This window comes from Elaeis guineensis, chromosome 10 (assembly GCF_000442705.2).
Source record: "Elaeis guineensis isolate ETL-2024a chromosome 10, EG11, whole genome shotgun sequence".
Taxonomy (NCBI): domain Eukaryota; kingdom Viridiplantae; phylum Streptophyta; class Magnoliopsida; order Arecales; family Arecaceae; genus Elaeis; species Elaeis guineensis.
The window spans coordinates 17760019-17776066 of record NC_026002.2 but is presented as its reverse complement, the minus strand read 5'-3'; the positions used below and the strand labels follow the sequence as shown (position 1 = coordinate 17776066).

The 16048-nt window shown below is 35.7% G+C and overlaps 1 protein-coding gene across 1 annotated transcript; it reads right to left on the bottom strand.

Moving 5' to 3' along the window:
- Positions 1-254: 254 nt before the first annotated feature.
- Positions 255-4548, bottom strand: CPRF (oryzain alpha chain). Its single transcript, NM_001303608.1, is given in 5 exon segments — positions 255-659; positions 1148-1597; positions 3112-3252; positions 3354-3589; positions 3966-4548. Coding segments are annotated over 5 exon segments (1410 nt in total). The 5' UTR covers positions 4450-4548; the 3' UTR covers positions 255-560.
- Between the last annotated feature and the right edge of the window lie 11500 nt (positions 4549-16048).

Sequence of the window (16048 nt, the reverse complement as noted above, 5' to 3'; positions counted from 1 at the left end):
GATAAAGGATGCTCAAAGCCGACAACATTTGGTGGTCATCCACCATCATCTATTGCCTCCTAAGAACCGGAAGGGAACCGAAAGGAAGGTACTGTCCCAAACTTAAATTTGCTAGGAAACAAATGCCTTTTCCTTGATCTCGGGATAACCAGAACAAGGTGGACAATGATATCTAGCGGACCTGAAAGTTGGTGCAGAGCAAAATGCTGCATAATGATGGCACTCTCAACAGTCCCAAAAGAACTCAAAGAAGAGACGGCTAAATTTGCTCTTATTGGAAGCTATAGAATGCTATAAATAACATGAAAAGGATGGTGGGAAACAATACAGCTCATTAAAACAACATCTGAATCCAGTTGAATTAATCTACATGATTATAAAAGCAAAGTGTTATAAAAATGTTGTTTAATTAATCTGACAACTGACAGATATATCTACAAGAGCTTCTGATTATCATCAAATAGGCCAGGAACAGCTCTCTAATTCATGACGAGCGCACAGGCGTCGAGTACCAATTCCATCACTTCCATACTTCTTCGTGCGCGATAAACAATGCATTCTCAAGCACTGCTCCTCTCGCCTTGAGCACCAAAGTAAGCCCAATATGGCTTTGCAGGAATGCGTTTCGTAGCCTTCACTCCCAGTGGGTTGTTCTTGCTCTGTGTGTCAAACCAAATGACATAATTAGAAAAAACAAAGGGGTCAGTGCGAAAAAGGTTACCTAAAAACATATATACATTCACATCAAGTTTGAAAGTCACTATATCATGTTATAGGAAAAAAGTATCAGGTCTGCAAAATAGGACAGATATGTTGCAATTTCTCAAAATAAGGATGGATGTATGGTAATGTGAAGGGATAACTTCCTATTGGTTGGTCATCTGAAAATTAAATTATGAGAAGACAGTCTAGTAGCGTTTGTCAACCAGCAGAGAATAAAGAACTGAGACTGCAAAAATGAAAATGGGAAGCTCTGATCTATGCCACTCAGCCTGACCATGGATCAGGCCTCAAATGATTTCGCCAAGAAATCATCCAAATTATCAGCAAGGGATTTAAATTTCACTCTGCTGATGAGGATGATTTCAGACTAGGATGCATAATGAGTAGAAAGCATGAAAACTTATTTTCCAAGGTAGGGAGTTACCACTAGGCAAGTTCCTTCCTGAACATTGCAAATGGGATAGTCATGAGGGCAGCAGCTATAGTGGTCTTCACAGCAGGTTGCACCCTCAAGTGGGCAGCATCCCCATGCAAAGCAGTAGCTTCCAAATTCATAGACACAGCAGCATGTCATGCTTTCTGGGCAGGAATAGTAGCTATCACAAACAGTCGGAGGCTTCGAAGGGGAAGGAGGTGATGGACCAGGATTGGGCGGGTTCTGGCCATTCTTTATGGGATATGATGCCTCCATTGCAATACCACACTTGCCTGTGGCTGAATTAATATTGCGCTCCATCCTTATGTACCCAGATTCTCCCCAATCTGATCCCCATGAGTTCTTCACAATCCAGTAGTACTTGCCATTCTCACTGCCATAACCTATCGCAGTTACACCATGGTCCAGCTCAGTCCCACAGTATCCAGTGAATATTCCCTGAGTTCAAAGGAAAATAAATAAAGATCAGGGGAAACACATTTAAGTCACAAACAAGCAACCAGAGGATCATATGTTCAATAATCTATTTGTCTTTTATGTAATTCAGATGTCATCTTATATGTAATTTAGATGTCTCATTACAATAAAAAATTTGACGTGATCTATGAAGTGTAGAGAATAATTATACAATCAGTCCATATTAAGGTGCTCTGCATCCAGTAATGGATCAGATGAGCTTGTTAATATAGATAATGACCCTGACAATTCTGGATAAGCTAAACTTAGAAGTAAAATGAATACGTTAGCAAGAAAAACATAAAGGCATGGGGTCTCTGTTTGCTGCTGAGAAAACTTTGTCGACAAGGAAAAGATCGAGGACAAGTTTGTACTTTCTGAAAGTTCAAGATGCCATGTGACTATAGTGCAAGCTGGGATGGAATGGACAGCCAAATTTGACTATTGAACAACAGCCTGCTAGGTGCAGCCACAACATGCAAATCGTTACACAACACACCAAAAGAACAGAAAGCCTATTACAGAATACTGAAAGTTTCAATTATACATCTCAAAATAAGAAATAGCTCCAAGAGGAATCCCTTGACCAAACTATGAAATCCAAGATTGCAAAACTTCTGGTGTTAATTTTGAATTTTATAGACCGTAGAGCAAAGACGGAATACGCTATAACTATCATTATACCTTTTCAGAAAAATGAATAACCAATTTAAATATACTTAATCACCTAATAAGTGGGCATTATAAATCAGTGTTGATGAATATATCAAGGATTGAAGTTGTACTTGTACATCTAGTTGAACTTTAACATGATTTGGGCTTTCATGTCCAAGACATTCTTTGATCCATGATTCTTGATCGAAATATATAGTAGACAACTTGTAAATCATTAATAATGATCACTAATAGTTAGCAATCTTATGGACATGGAGGAGGGTAAAACATGGCAACTGAAATCCACAACCATGACGTTAACAACCAGCAAAGCATGGACCAATATACTTGCAGAATAGCTGACACTTCGCAAATTTCAGCGAAGATACTGACATAATAAACTGCCTAATATAAAGACCAAAAAGGTAAAGAAGATTCTTCCCATGCTTACATTTCAAGGATCTGCATAATGTACTATATGGTGGAAAGTCCTTTCATTCTTACATCTCAGTCCTTTGCAAAACTTTGCATACAGCTGATCCAACAAGCATTGGATCATGTTAAATAAGCTAAACTCAAAATGCTTCAAAGATCTTGGCAGAAAATTGATTATTTTTATAAGCCACATCCATTACACTAAATTATACTTGCAATCGCCATAAGAGTTTTTTTCTAGGATAATCATGGACGCTCTATGCAGCAATTCATGTATAGGGGGCAGAATTAACAACTAAATTATTGCTTTTGATAAACTATATGACACGGCACGTAAATCCAAATACATAGAAAACGGTTGTTCAAATCCAACAACGTAACGTTATGTTGCATGCTTAGAAACTTACCGATTCATAAAGTTGGAATGCCCTGCCACCAGCTTCAATAGCAACACTAACAGGTTGGTTTGCTACTGCCTTCTGCAGAGATTTCTCATCGTTAATCGGAACATCCTCGTATGAATCGATGGTAACAACATGTGCATTCTTCTGCAGCACCACAAAGTAAAACACCCCATCAAAATTATAACCAAGGAGGAAATAACAGAGGCCGAAATACCGACATATGAGAAGATGAATCAGCAAGTTACCCTATACTGGTCACAGCTACCATCCCGGCCCGTGTAAGGGTAGTCCTCATCGGTATCAATCCCCCCGTTGCTGATGATGAACTCGAATGCATAATCCATGAGCCCCCCATTGCAGCCCTGGTTATAGTAGGTGTCACAGTCAACCAGCTCTTGCTCCGACAGCGATATCAGATCGCCGGTCACGATGTGGTTGATCCCCTCCACCGCTGCAATGGTTGAGAATGCCCAGCAGCTCCCTACAACACCATAACAGAACACAGAAACACCATCAGATCTCCAATTCTTCTTCACTTCCTTAACTGACACAATAATTTTACAGTGTATCCACACCTTTACATTCTTACTCACACACAGTTTAGCAGCTTAGTAGAAATCATCAACCAACAAAAAATTCCAAGTATAATAGCAGATCTAAAGACATGAGTAAGCAAGCTTAGAACTGATCGGAATTAGCTAATGGACAAAAAAAAAAAAAAAAAAAGACTTTCCGGCAACAAAATGACCAAAAAACCCTTATATAGAGAAGCAAGGATCTAGCGACCTAACCGTCAACTGGGAGGGCAAAATGGTAATAAAGTTGCCGGGCTAAGGAAAAGGAAAGAAGATACGGACCGCAACTGCCTTGGTCTTTGACATCCACGACCGCGCCCTTGTCCCTCCAATCGATGGAGTCCGGTAGGTCGTCGCTGGAGCGGAACCGGTACCGGTTGCTGCCGACGGTGGAGTTCCGGCGGCGGCGGGAGCCGGCGGTCCGGACGCCGAGGTAGGTGGAGCGGTACTCTTCGTTGGTGAGGTCGGCGAAGCGGGTGAGGCCGAGGCGGAAGGAGTACTTGCCGGCGTTGGCGGCGGCGTTGTGCTGGTCGATGAAGCGGAGGTTATCGCGGAAGATCTCGAGGCGTTGCTCGTCCTCGTCGAGCGCGTTGTAGGACCGGGCGTGCTGCGCCTTCCAGGCCTGGTAGAGACGGCGGACCTCATCGTCGCTCCTCTCCCCATAACTCAGGATGGACATGCTGGCGGAGGAGGAGACGGCGGCGGTGGAGGCCAGGGCCAGGAGGAGGAGGAGGGCGGCGGCCACGGGCGAGGAATCGGGACCCATGGCGCTGGATTTGAATGGGGAGGGGGCGAACGGGGAGGTAAAAATGGGATTTTTTTTGGGTGGAAGAGGAAGAAAAGGCGTCTCCTTTATTTCTTTCTTCTTCTTCCGTAGGGGGTGGCTCCACCGGATATATAGAGGAAGCAAGGTGGGGAAGGGATTTAATAATTAATAATGACAATACCAATAATAATATAGAGGATTACTACTAGAGGGGTGAATTTTTTTTTGTTTAATAGTAATTATTATCGTAAAAATAATGGTGGTAGACAGCTTGGAGCTTTTTTGTACACTTTTGAAATAATGGAGAAATTTTCTTTTCGAACCAAACCGCAACCTAACCCCCTGAAAGCGGATTGGGAGCAGAGTCCACTAGCTTCACTTGTCTAAAGGAACATAGGAGGTTATTCCGAGAGGACGCATAAGAATGTTTATGCGGGAGTTGAATACATTAGCAAGGTTTAGTCAGCGATGACTATAATTGTTTGGAAGATACTTCTCCAAGGTTGCATATCAATGATTAAATTTTAAATATTTATCATTTTCTACTAGTTATTTTGTTACATTGCAATTATGTAATGAATATAATTTTTAAAAAATTAGAGATTCTTTATTTTTAATTTTTGCTGAAATGCTGATAAAAAGATGAATACAATAAAAGGCAACCATACCTGAGATACAAAGAACTTTATTAGATACTTTTGGAAATATTGTGTGATTTTTGTTTGAGAATTTTTTTTGGCAATTAGATATGATAATCCAAGTTGATCAACAATTCTCAAAAAAAATCTAATAATATAATATTTATGATAAAGTATCTCTTGACAATAATAAAAAAATGAAGTTGTCTAATATCAAAAAGAGTATTCTCTTTTTGAAGAAAATGAACTTAGACATTAAGAAATATGGTAGCAATATGATTTTTATGGTAACAACAACTAAGCAACCTAATTGCATTTTGAGCATTAATCCAACTCCTCAATTTCTATTATAACAATCAAGGAAGACAATTCTAATTCTTATTTCATTTTACATTTATCATCAACAGCTAAACTATGCAAATAAAATTAATGTTTCATTCTTCTACCAAAAAAAAAAATATTGTTTCATTCATTACCATAATATACAATAGTGGCCAAGGGCCCTTCTGTTAATTCAGTTATATCTTTTTCAAATATTTCAGGGCATTGGTATTGTCTCCCAACATTGTCTACGAGCGCAAATCAGATGGTTCCTTGGAGCTTAGATGCATTACCCGCATAGATATTTTATATGTACACAATTTTGTCCGAGAGATACTAACGTGCGCTGACCGTTCACCTGTTTTAACTTTATGTTACCTACTGCCCAGGCCTCCATAATTCCCAACGATAACCTCCCCAGGATTCCCAACCGGGGTGGGAAGCGCTGGAATCTTTCCGGGCCCTTCGCTACTCCACGTGGCACTCTACCATTGGCTGCCGTAAAGGTGGGGTCTCCATAGAGACAACAAAACAAGGAGGTCCCATTCACCGAGTGGTGTCAGTGGGCCCCACCTGCACACCCCATGCCTTGGGCCTTCCTTACCGAACCCACTAATCCTTTTCCACCGCCCTTACTTGCGTGATGTGAAAGAATCTACCATTAAAGGGTTTTGACGGCTGTGATCTTTTGAAGCAATTGGGGTTGCAATTTTTGAATGGTGGAGATTCGGTGGATCACATGGATGGGAGGAGAGATATTTAGATCACCCACAGGCAGGGTGGAATAGTGTTGTCAGGTAAAAACACGTGCGGTGTATGCTCCCCTCCAAGCACAATGGAAGATAAAAATTTTATGACGAAGCTTGAAAAAATAGATTATTGTATGCAATTGTTTGTAGGAAGATATGATCTATATAGAAGAGTTGTCCGACATATCTCGCACCATATACATCGACATGATTATATTCCAAGCCAGTAAGATTATCTAGTTTTTATGCCTAATTACTGAAACTAGCAGATGACTCTACAAAAATGAAACGATGTGGTTGATATAATATACAATCACATAGTATGCACGGTATTTTTTTGGAAGCATAAAAATAAACATAATAATAAAATATAAAAATTAATAAAATTAATAAAATTATAATTTTTTATTAAATAAAATAAATTTTAAAAATATTAATCGAGGTCCAGCCCGGCACTCATGCTACACAAATATATCTTTCAATGTCATTTTGTCTCGTGTTGATCTTGAGTTATAATTATTGTAAATTACTAAAGCTTCCAAATTGTGCTAGTTATCATACAAAAATATTCAATAATTGTTTTGGCCATGTGCACCTTATCCTTAACGATCCCAATTTACATTTTAGGCTTTTAGCACATGTTATATCATGGATATAATTGTTTATGGTACTCTTTTCTTTTGAGAACCTCAAACTGTGCATGACTTTTTTTAAAAGCATGTACTAGTATTTCATTAATTTCCTTTCTTTGGCAAGATCCAGCAAAAGAAAATATCATGAACCAGCGCTCCTCTTCCCACAAAAAGGTACAAACACAAGAACAAACAAACTCATGCAAAAGTTATGATCATTTTTTTTAATTCATAATTCACTCCTCATAGAATTATAGAACTTTGTCTTCCATGAGAATCATCATTTTTTGTAAAACTTTAAATATTTAAAAGCTGCCAATTATATGACATCTATAACTTGGAGAGAGATTATTCAAACTTCTCATCTGCTTCTAGATCTAACAATAATATATTTGAATTAATGAACTTCTTCTATTATATAGATTATATATATATATATAAGATCTCTCCTGGAAATTTCATGGAAGCCCTTGTGCACTTTTCTCCCCCCCCCCCCCCGCTTTGCTACCCTATAGAACAGAAAAGGAAAGTAAAATAGGCCAGACAGAGAAAAAGTCGAACCATCATATAATTTTTTTTAGTGAAGCATACATAAAGAAGTGTATTTCAGCTCAGGTTGATAAAACGAGACCTACTACTCTGTCTCTAGACCGGCCAAATCAAGCAAGCTTTTATGAAAAAGCGAAAGATGCATAAAATTAATTTATTTCAGCTCAAATTGATAAGAGGAGGCCTACTATTTTGTCCCCAGGCCAGCCAAGTCAAGCAAGCTTTTATGGTAGAGCATGTTGCATTAGGGCAAAAAAAAGAAAAAAAAGAGAGAAATGATTGCTTACGATTAATTGATGCGATCTGTTATTGTCAATGGCCAAAATAAAAAGCTTCAAGTCTTTGCAGGGTGCAACTTTTCAGTTTTCAACTGTGGTTGATCTAGCCGATGTTAGCATCCGTAGTATGGGAATCTGAACCAAAAAAAAAAAAAAGAGGAGGATTGGATATGTGTGGTCATCTTAAAGCTCCCTTTTGATCTATAATTTCACATGTTGCTAATTAAGATACAATAAAAAAACATATGAGTAAACTATATAATTTATTTTAAATAATATTTTTATTTAAAAAATAATTTTTTTAAATTAAAATAATAAATATTTGATAAATATCGTGCTCATCTTTTCGGACAAAATATCAAAACTTATGATCCGATCAATCAAAATATTAATCATGCCTCGGTCTATTTGAATTGTCAGTGGCTCTATAGCAATGGGATCATCTAAGATAGAGCTGATCATGGATTCAACATGAAGTCTTAATAAAAATGAATATAATTAAAGCCCACCTAATGATCAGCTCTATTCCAACAATAAAAGAGTGGCATTTTATACGAATCTTGGACGTATCATTGTCTTAATAATAATACTTCTAATAAAAATATATAATATTAATTAATGTGATCCAACACTATGTCACCCGTCGAACTATACAATGACAGAGACTGCACGTGATAGGCTATCATTTCCCCATTTCCCAAGGAAATTAAGAACGAGGCAACAAGTTGTGGGCTCCGTCCATTTGGATATTTTATCAAGCAATGTACTTCTATCAGAAAATGCGTCACATTCCATGATGGTTCCCAATCAACAAGACCTTCTCAATCCATTAAAATATCTCTCCTTTCTTTCATTTATCTTGTCCAACAGAACCCACTTGTCATACAAAAAGTTACAAGGGGAAAGATTCTTACAATTTTGTTGTGCAAGTTTGCATGGGTTCTGAATCTACTACCACGTCATTTAGATACCATGACCCGTAGCCCACCATTGGAAAGAGTATCTCCAGTTGTATTGGGGTTCTCTGTAGGACAGGCTTACGTACCGAACGGCCGAGGGGCCACAACAACCTGCTAGCTTTCGTCTCGAGTTTATTTTGGCCATTTTCTCTCGAACTTGTTATCCTCCCTCCAACCACCCCCGTCCAAATCAAGAGGAGCGATCATGCTGAATCCTTCTTTGCTCTGATGAGTTTTAAATGTTTTTGCTGCCATGCTACAAGTTTGGGCCCACTACATTAGAGAGCTCCGTATGTAGTTAGACCCACAAGGTGGGTGTGTTCATATGGCAGGTTTGGAGGACCTGAGCAAGGTTTGAAAGCACATTTCAATGTCGCAACAGCAGTTATGATAGTTTAAAGAGTGTGTATCATGTAATAAATGTTGGAATCTCAAGGGTAAAAAGAAATAGTAAAATTTTATTACCAGATCACCGCTAAATAATCTAATTATTGGATTGTTAGGATCCGAGACATGTTAGGCACTGATCTTTAAAGAAATTCTGATTATCTTCTTTTCAGTATGGACTTCAGACTCGATTTTTTCTTCAAGATATAATGAATCTGATCTACTAGAGATGCTGTAACTCTAACAGGTCCTCAGTGAACTTATAGTTTGTCAGAAATTTAGCTAAGAAAGAAAAGAGGAAGACACTTGAAGAAAGATTTAGAGGATGAAGTAACTCTTTATTCTTGAGCTACTTAAGATGGAAGAAGATGAGGATTATTTTCAATGTATTAGTGGGGAAGTCCTTTTATAGACATCCAAAGGTGTAATCCCCATACAAGTCAATTAAAATCCATTATCACTCAAATAAAATCAGTCCAATAATTCTTCTCCAACAGTCAAAAAAAGATCAAAATTTTTAAACAAGAAATTATGACAATTAAAATATTTAATATATACTAAATATTTGAAACGATAAAAAATGGTCAAAAAATCTGTGAATTTTAATTTATATACCCCCATAAGATTCAAAGATTTTAAAAATAAAAAATATAAAGATAAATTCTTATCTGGGCAACTCATTCAATGGAATAGGTGATGTATGTCGTAGCATAATAAAATTAAACCTGCTTACTAGTATATAGATAGGGTGGATCGGAATCAAATTCACAGAGATCTTAGTTGATTATTTTGAAAATACAAAAAAAAAAGAATGATAGATTGCAAGAAACTAAGAAAGAAGCATGAAAATTATAATAAAATTACTTTTCATTAATCAAATAAAGAAGCATACATAAAGAAAAAGAAATAAAATTACGATACAAGATAACTAAACCATGTTGGTCTTCTCGCTGTGCCCAATGGTAGATGCGCTCCTTTGAATCCTTTCGTCTTCCTCTGTGCAGACAGCGGTAGGATGGCTAGAAGGCTTGGTACAGAAACTCCAAAAAAGAATGGTAGATGAAGTATGAAAATATGAAAAAAAAAGATAGTAGCACTAGGATTATGATCTCTCCTAAATTTGATGGAAGGCGTGCTAGGGTTAGTACCTCTTCTAGATTTATGCAGAAGAGAGAAAGAGAGATGAGGGCAACAGCTTGGAGAGAAACTTAGGCGTTGGCTTGATGGGAAGAGAGAAAAGGAAGAGCTTTAATGGAGGAGAGGAGGAAGAGAGAAGAGAGAAGATGAAGGTACCCCATAAGGGGGCTGATGCCTTGAGAAAGGATGGCTGAAGTGTATTGATAGAGAGGAGGTTAGGGTTTCATGAAAAGAGAGGTGGGAGTGTGAATAAAGATTTTTGAATCTTCATATTGCTTTTCCTCCGTTGATCAATAAGTTGTATTCACACTTAGATCTTCATGAAGAGTGATCTTTTAATCTGAGTCCTTGAGATTTAAGTCGTGTTCACACTTGAATAGGAGTTGGTTATCTGGTTCACTCAAATCTAATCTGATTTAAGTCTAATTTGAATCGTATGAACTCAAACTCTCAATTATCTACAAAATAGACTAGAGAGCATCAAAATTTAATAAAATAACATCAATTACTATAATATTTAATGTCTCTAGTGCTTAAATTAAGTGTTCATCACACCTTCCAACTTGAACTTTACTCATCCTTGAGTAAAATAGATATATTAGCAATGTGCACCAAATTATCTTGGAATCAAAAGTTATCCTAGACATTCCTAACGGTAGCTGATATCCAGCTAGATCATTAAAGAGGTACTTCATTGGATTATCAATTTGACCCAATTAGTGGTTAAGTATTAGCCATAGAAATTTTAGATATCTTTTTTCATCAACTCTCTACTATACTCTTTAAATCCTCTAGCTTACTATGGATTTGGTTTAGTATCTTTTTGCAGTTTATTCTCCTTATTCTCTATTTTTTTTTTCTTTCTTTATTATTATTATTATTATTTTGGAAGAATATTTTCATGTACAGTCAGTGCAATGTCCTAACCCTTTAAGCTTTCTAATTGACTATTGTAGCAAGCTTTAGGTCAATGACTCTCAAACCAGTTGGCTTTAGGACATTAGGTATAAAACACCCCTCAGATTTACTGACTCGAGTCAAAAAGGCTACGAGTTAAGACTGATTATACAAGAGATTTTTTCATATTCTCACCTTTTGATGCGAACAACAACGCTTACTTAGATAAAAGGACCCGATTACTTAGTGAGAAATGCTAAAAAAAAAAATTTATTAAGATTTTTTTTGCATACTTTGACATTTATACCCATACGCCCATGAAGCAAATTCTTCATCGAGATAGGTAAGAAGAGAGTTCTAGAATTACTCCAAAATTCATTCCGATCTAAATCCAACTATTTATTGGGTATTCTTAATAATTTTCTCCTCGATATCTCTAAAATTATCTAGATCGTCAATCACTCATTGATTAAGATACCTGATTAACTCCAAATCGAGATAAAATTTAGGTACATAGAGCTAATTATTTCTGACAATACTCGAGGACTTAATTAAATTAGTTATTCTTTCCCTCACTTAATTTTTATTGTCCTCAATGGAAGAAGAGAATTATAACAAAGCTAAAATAGAATATAACAAAGAAAGACACCATCTGAGTTCGATATGTGCAATGTTGATTGAGAGGTCCTTCATTACTGGACGTAGTGTGTTCTTGACTCCATTGATCGTGATACTCCCTCCAACTTGGCTAATAGCCTCACTTTTTTATACTCTATTGTAAAGATCTAACTTGGCTAATTATTTTTTTCAAAAATTTTTATAAAAAAAAAAAATTATAAGCTGGGTTGCCTCCCAACAAACGCTAAGTTTAACGTCTCCAGTCGGACGCTACGAGAGAGTCCCACCTATAACCAACTTGGGTATGTCCCTCAAAGTTTCAAAAGGATAAGGCCAATTAGGAGGCCTTATCATCATAGCCGAAAAATATTCGTGGAATGCTCTACAATGATTAGTCCGGACCAATAGAATGTACTGGGCAAGCATGCAATATCAGAGACTAACAATATTCTCATAATTTTTTTGATGATCAGAAAGAGATTGTGTTTGTTGCATCGAGATTAAGATTGGTAGTTTAAGAGTTTCTTCAATTACAACCTGATCTACTCGAATCCCTGTCTTAGGTATGACATGTTTCGACATCATCTCTTTTCAATCTATAGCATGATATTTTTTTCAAATTAACACTAAATCTGTCTCCATACATCATTTTAACATCATAGAAAGATTTTGGAGACAATCCTCGAAGGTAATGCCAAAAATAGAGAAATCAGTCATAAAAATCTCAATATCATTGTTTCTCAATTCGAAGATATTTCATCCAACAGTTTCTTTATGTACTTTTAGAATACCTACAAATTAGACTTCCTGATTAGGGATCACTAGAAGGATATTAGTAGGTACGTCAGGAAGTGGCTTCAGTTCTAGAGCAGGTGGTGATTCTAATAAGAGAGCTATTGGGGGGTTAGATGATGGCTCATATTTTTCGATCCAAAGTATGATAGTTTTAGAATAGGATGTATCGACTAGATCATTTATTTTTGTGATATATCTATTGACATCAAAATCGTCAATCTCGAAGTGAGCTAAACAAGGATCTAAGAAATTCTGAAAGAGAATTGTGGGTGTAACTTTCTCTATTATGTTATTCATTTATGATCTTTGGAAAGTCTCAACTAATTCCAGTATTTCACCTATTTGTTTGTCCTTCCCATAAAAAGAAGTGGATGATTCTAGGGCACTTGGGAAGGGGGCTATAGGTAAGTAGGGTGATGATGGAATTGGTTCATCTCACCATTCGAATTTCTTCCTATATGTTTTTGTCTTAGTCGAGTTATATGTATTGGTCGTTTTGGTTGTACAGGATTGTTCTAAGACCATTTCATTTTCAAGAGTCACAATCGATTGTTTAAAAAAAATTACAGAGACATTAAAATTTTTAGCCAAGTATTGTCCTTCTGGGTTACTCTCAGACTGACTAAACAGCTCTTCTTCTTCTCTACTGATTGTAATTACTGATTGATTGACTTAAATTTCTATTTTGGTTAAGAATTGCATAGAGGAGTGAAGGAGCTGATTGGTGCTTTCAATTATATCTAGTGTTTGCAAAATCTTCTCTTCAAAAGATGGGCTATAGATAGTTGAAAAAGGTTGATATTATGAATAGGGCATATCGTAATAGGGTGCTTCTACAAACATAGATCCTTGTATTGTTGGGGTACCCACTCGGTGTGGGTTCCACAAAAAAATTGGTTGAACACCCTAACCTAGATTGTAGTCATTAAAAAATGAATTATTTTCTAGTTCGTAGGCTATTTGGATTTGATCTTGATGAACTTGCTCATACCTAAACTCAAAAAATTGATGCGCGGCTGGACATTCAACTTGTTGTGTAAGAAGAAAAAAATATAGAAAGAGAGTGTCTAATAGCTAGTAGGTGATCTAATTTATGGGACAGCTCATCCTCTCTACTGTAGAAATCTATATTCCTAGCACAGATCTAATTTATCGGATTGTTCTGATTGATTTCAGGAGGTCTAGATCAGAACAATCCTTTTTTTATTTTTTTTAAGGAAGAGAGAGAGAAGAAAAAGAAAAGAGGAAGAAAAAGAGAAGTTCTGAAGATGAGAATCCTAAGAAAGTCTTAGACCTAAAGGTGATAGATGTAAAAATTATTTTTAATTATTTTTATTTTTTATTATTTTTCAAATAAGTGATGCAATCAAATCAACTCTATCTTAGGGTTAACCTAGATCTAGATAGTTCTTAACTGCTATGGTCACCTTCGAGCACTTCAAGTAAAAAGCTAGCAACTTAATTGGCCAGATAAGTATAAGGTTGGTGGGGGTCCCCCCATTGTTTTTCTTAGACACCAGCTAAGTTGGTCAGACCAGCAAACGAAACTAATTAATAAACCACCTTCCTTTGGGATGTAATTCCTAAACTATTTTTCTAGACACCAATTAAACTGACCAACCTTAATCCGGTCCAACTCATAAGATTTCTTATCCTATTAAGCTCGAGAGTCCTTAAAGACCAACGTCTAATTAATTTTAAGTTAGAGGCTTAGGTCAATGCAAATACAAAATTATGATTTATGGGCCAAAGAAGAAGGGTGATCAAATCTCCACCTTATCTTGTTTAATTAGATTAAGTGCCTTGTTTTATGAAAATATACAATGCAAAAAGAAAAGATGTTCAAACATATTAAGTAGTTTTTAAGATTTAATTAGTTTATTTATATTAGTCAAGTATTATATGGTGTCTTTGTATTCTTTTTATATTATTTCATCTTTAAGCAAGAAGAAATAAGAGGTAAGTTTTAAATTAAGTTAATTAGGTATTAGAAGATCTAGTGAATCTAATTAAATGAAAATTAAATAATGCTAAGATTAAAAAGTAAGTAGATAACCTATAAATAAAGCAATAAATCAAATCTATTTTTAGAGTAATAAATTATTCTAAGCTATGAAAAGCAGTAAATCACTAGGAATAATGGACAGTAATAACTAAGGTAACTACTTAGCTATACAAATAAGATAATCTTATAGTTAAGAATAAAAGGTAACTTTGTAATCTAAATAAAAGATAAGGAGTCTATTCTACTTAGAAAATAAAAAATCACTAATTATATAAAGTAGTAAATTATTCTAAGCTATAAAATGCAGTAAATTACTAGGCTATAGAAAGCAAAAAAAAAATATTATACATGTAAATAAAGAACTCTAGATATAAAGTAGTAAATCTACTATATACAAAAAGCAATATGAGATAAAAATAAAAAAAAAAATAAATAGAAGGTAATTAAATAATTAAAATAAATTAACTAACAATAAAAAGTAAATTACAAATCAGCAAAGTAAAGTATAAAAAGTAAGAGTGCAAGAGAAAAAAATAATCAACTAAAAATATAAAGCAGTAAAGTATATAAGGCAGTCAAGCAATCTAAAGTAAGAAATAAAAATTTAAAAAGTGATAAAATATTTTTTTTATTATTTTATAGATTTTTTTAATTTTTTTTTAAAACAATCACGTCAAGATCTCTGACAACGGTGTCAAAATTTGATGCGTATTGTAGCACAACAAAATTAAACCTGCTCACTATTATATAGATAGGGTAAGTCAAGATTGTATTCACAATGATTTTAGTTGATTATTTTGAAAATACAAAAGAAAAGAATGATAGATTGCAAGAAACTAAAAAAGAAGCATGAAAATTGTAATAAAATTATTTTCATTAATCAAATAAAGAAGCATACATAAAGAAAAAGAAATAAAATTATGATATAAGATAACTAAATCAAGTTGATCTTCTCACTGCATCCGATGGTAGATGCGCTTCCTTGAATCCTTTCGTCTTCCTCCGTGCAGACAGTGATAGAATGGCTGGAAGGCTTGATACAGAAACTCCAAAGAAAAATAGTAGATGAAGTATGAAAATATGAAAAAGAAAGATAGTGGCACTAGGATTAGAACCTCTCTTAGATTTGATGAAAGACGTGCTAGGATTAGTACCTCCCCTAGACTTATGGAGAAGAGAGAAAAAGAGATGAGGGCAACAGCTTGGAGAGAAACTTAGGTATTGGCTTGATGGAAAGAGAGAAAGGGAAGAGCTTTGATAGAGGAGAGGAGGAAGAGAGAGGAAAGAAGATGAAGAACCTCACAAGGGGGCTGGTGTCTTGAGAAAAGAGGGCTGGGGTGTATTTATAGAGAGGAGGCTAGAATTTCATGAAAAGAGAGGTGGGAGCGTGAATAAGGATCCTTAGATCTTCATATTGTTTCTCTTTCATTGATCAACAAGTTGCATTCACACTTAGATCTTCATGAAGAGTAATCTTTTAATCTGAGTCCTTGAGATTTAAGTCGTATTCACACTTAAATAGGAGCTGGTTATCTGGTTCACTCAAATTTGATCCGATTTGAGTCTAATTTGAATCGTATGAACCCAAACTCTCAATTATTTGCAAAATAGACTAGAGAGCATCAAAATTCAAT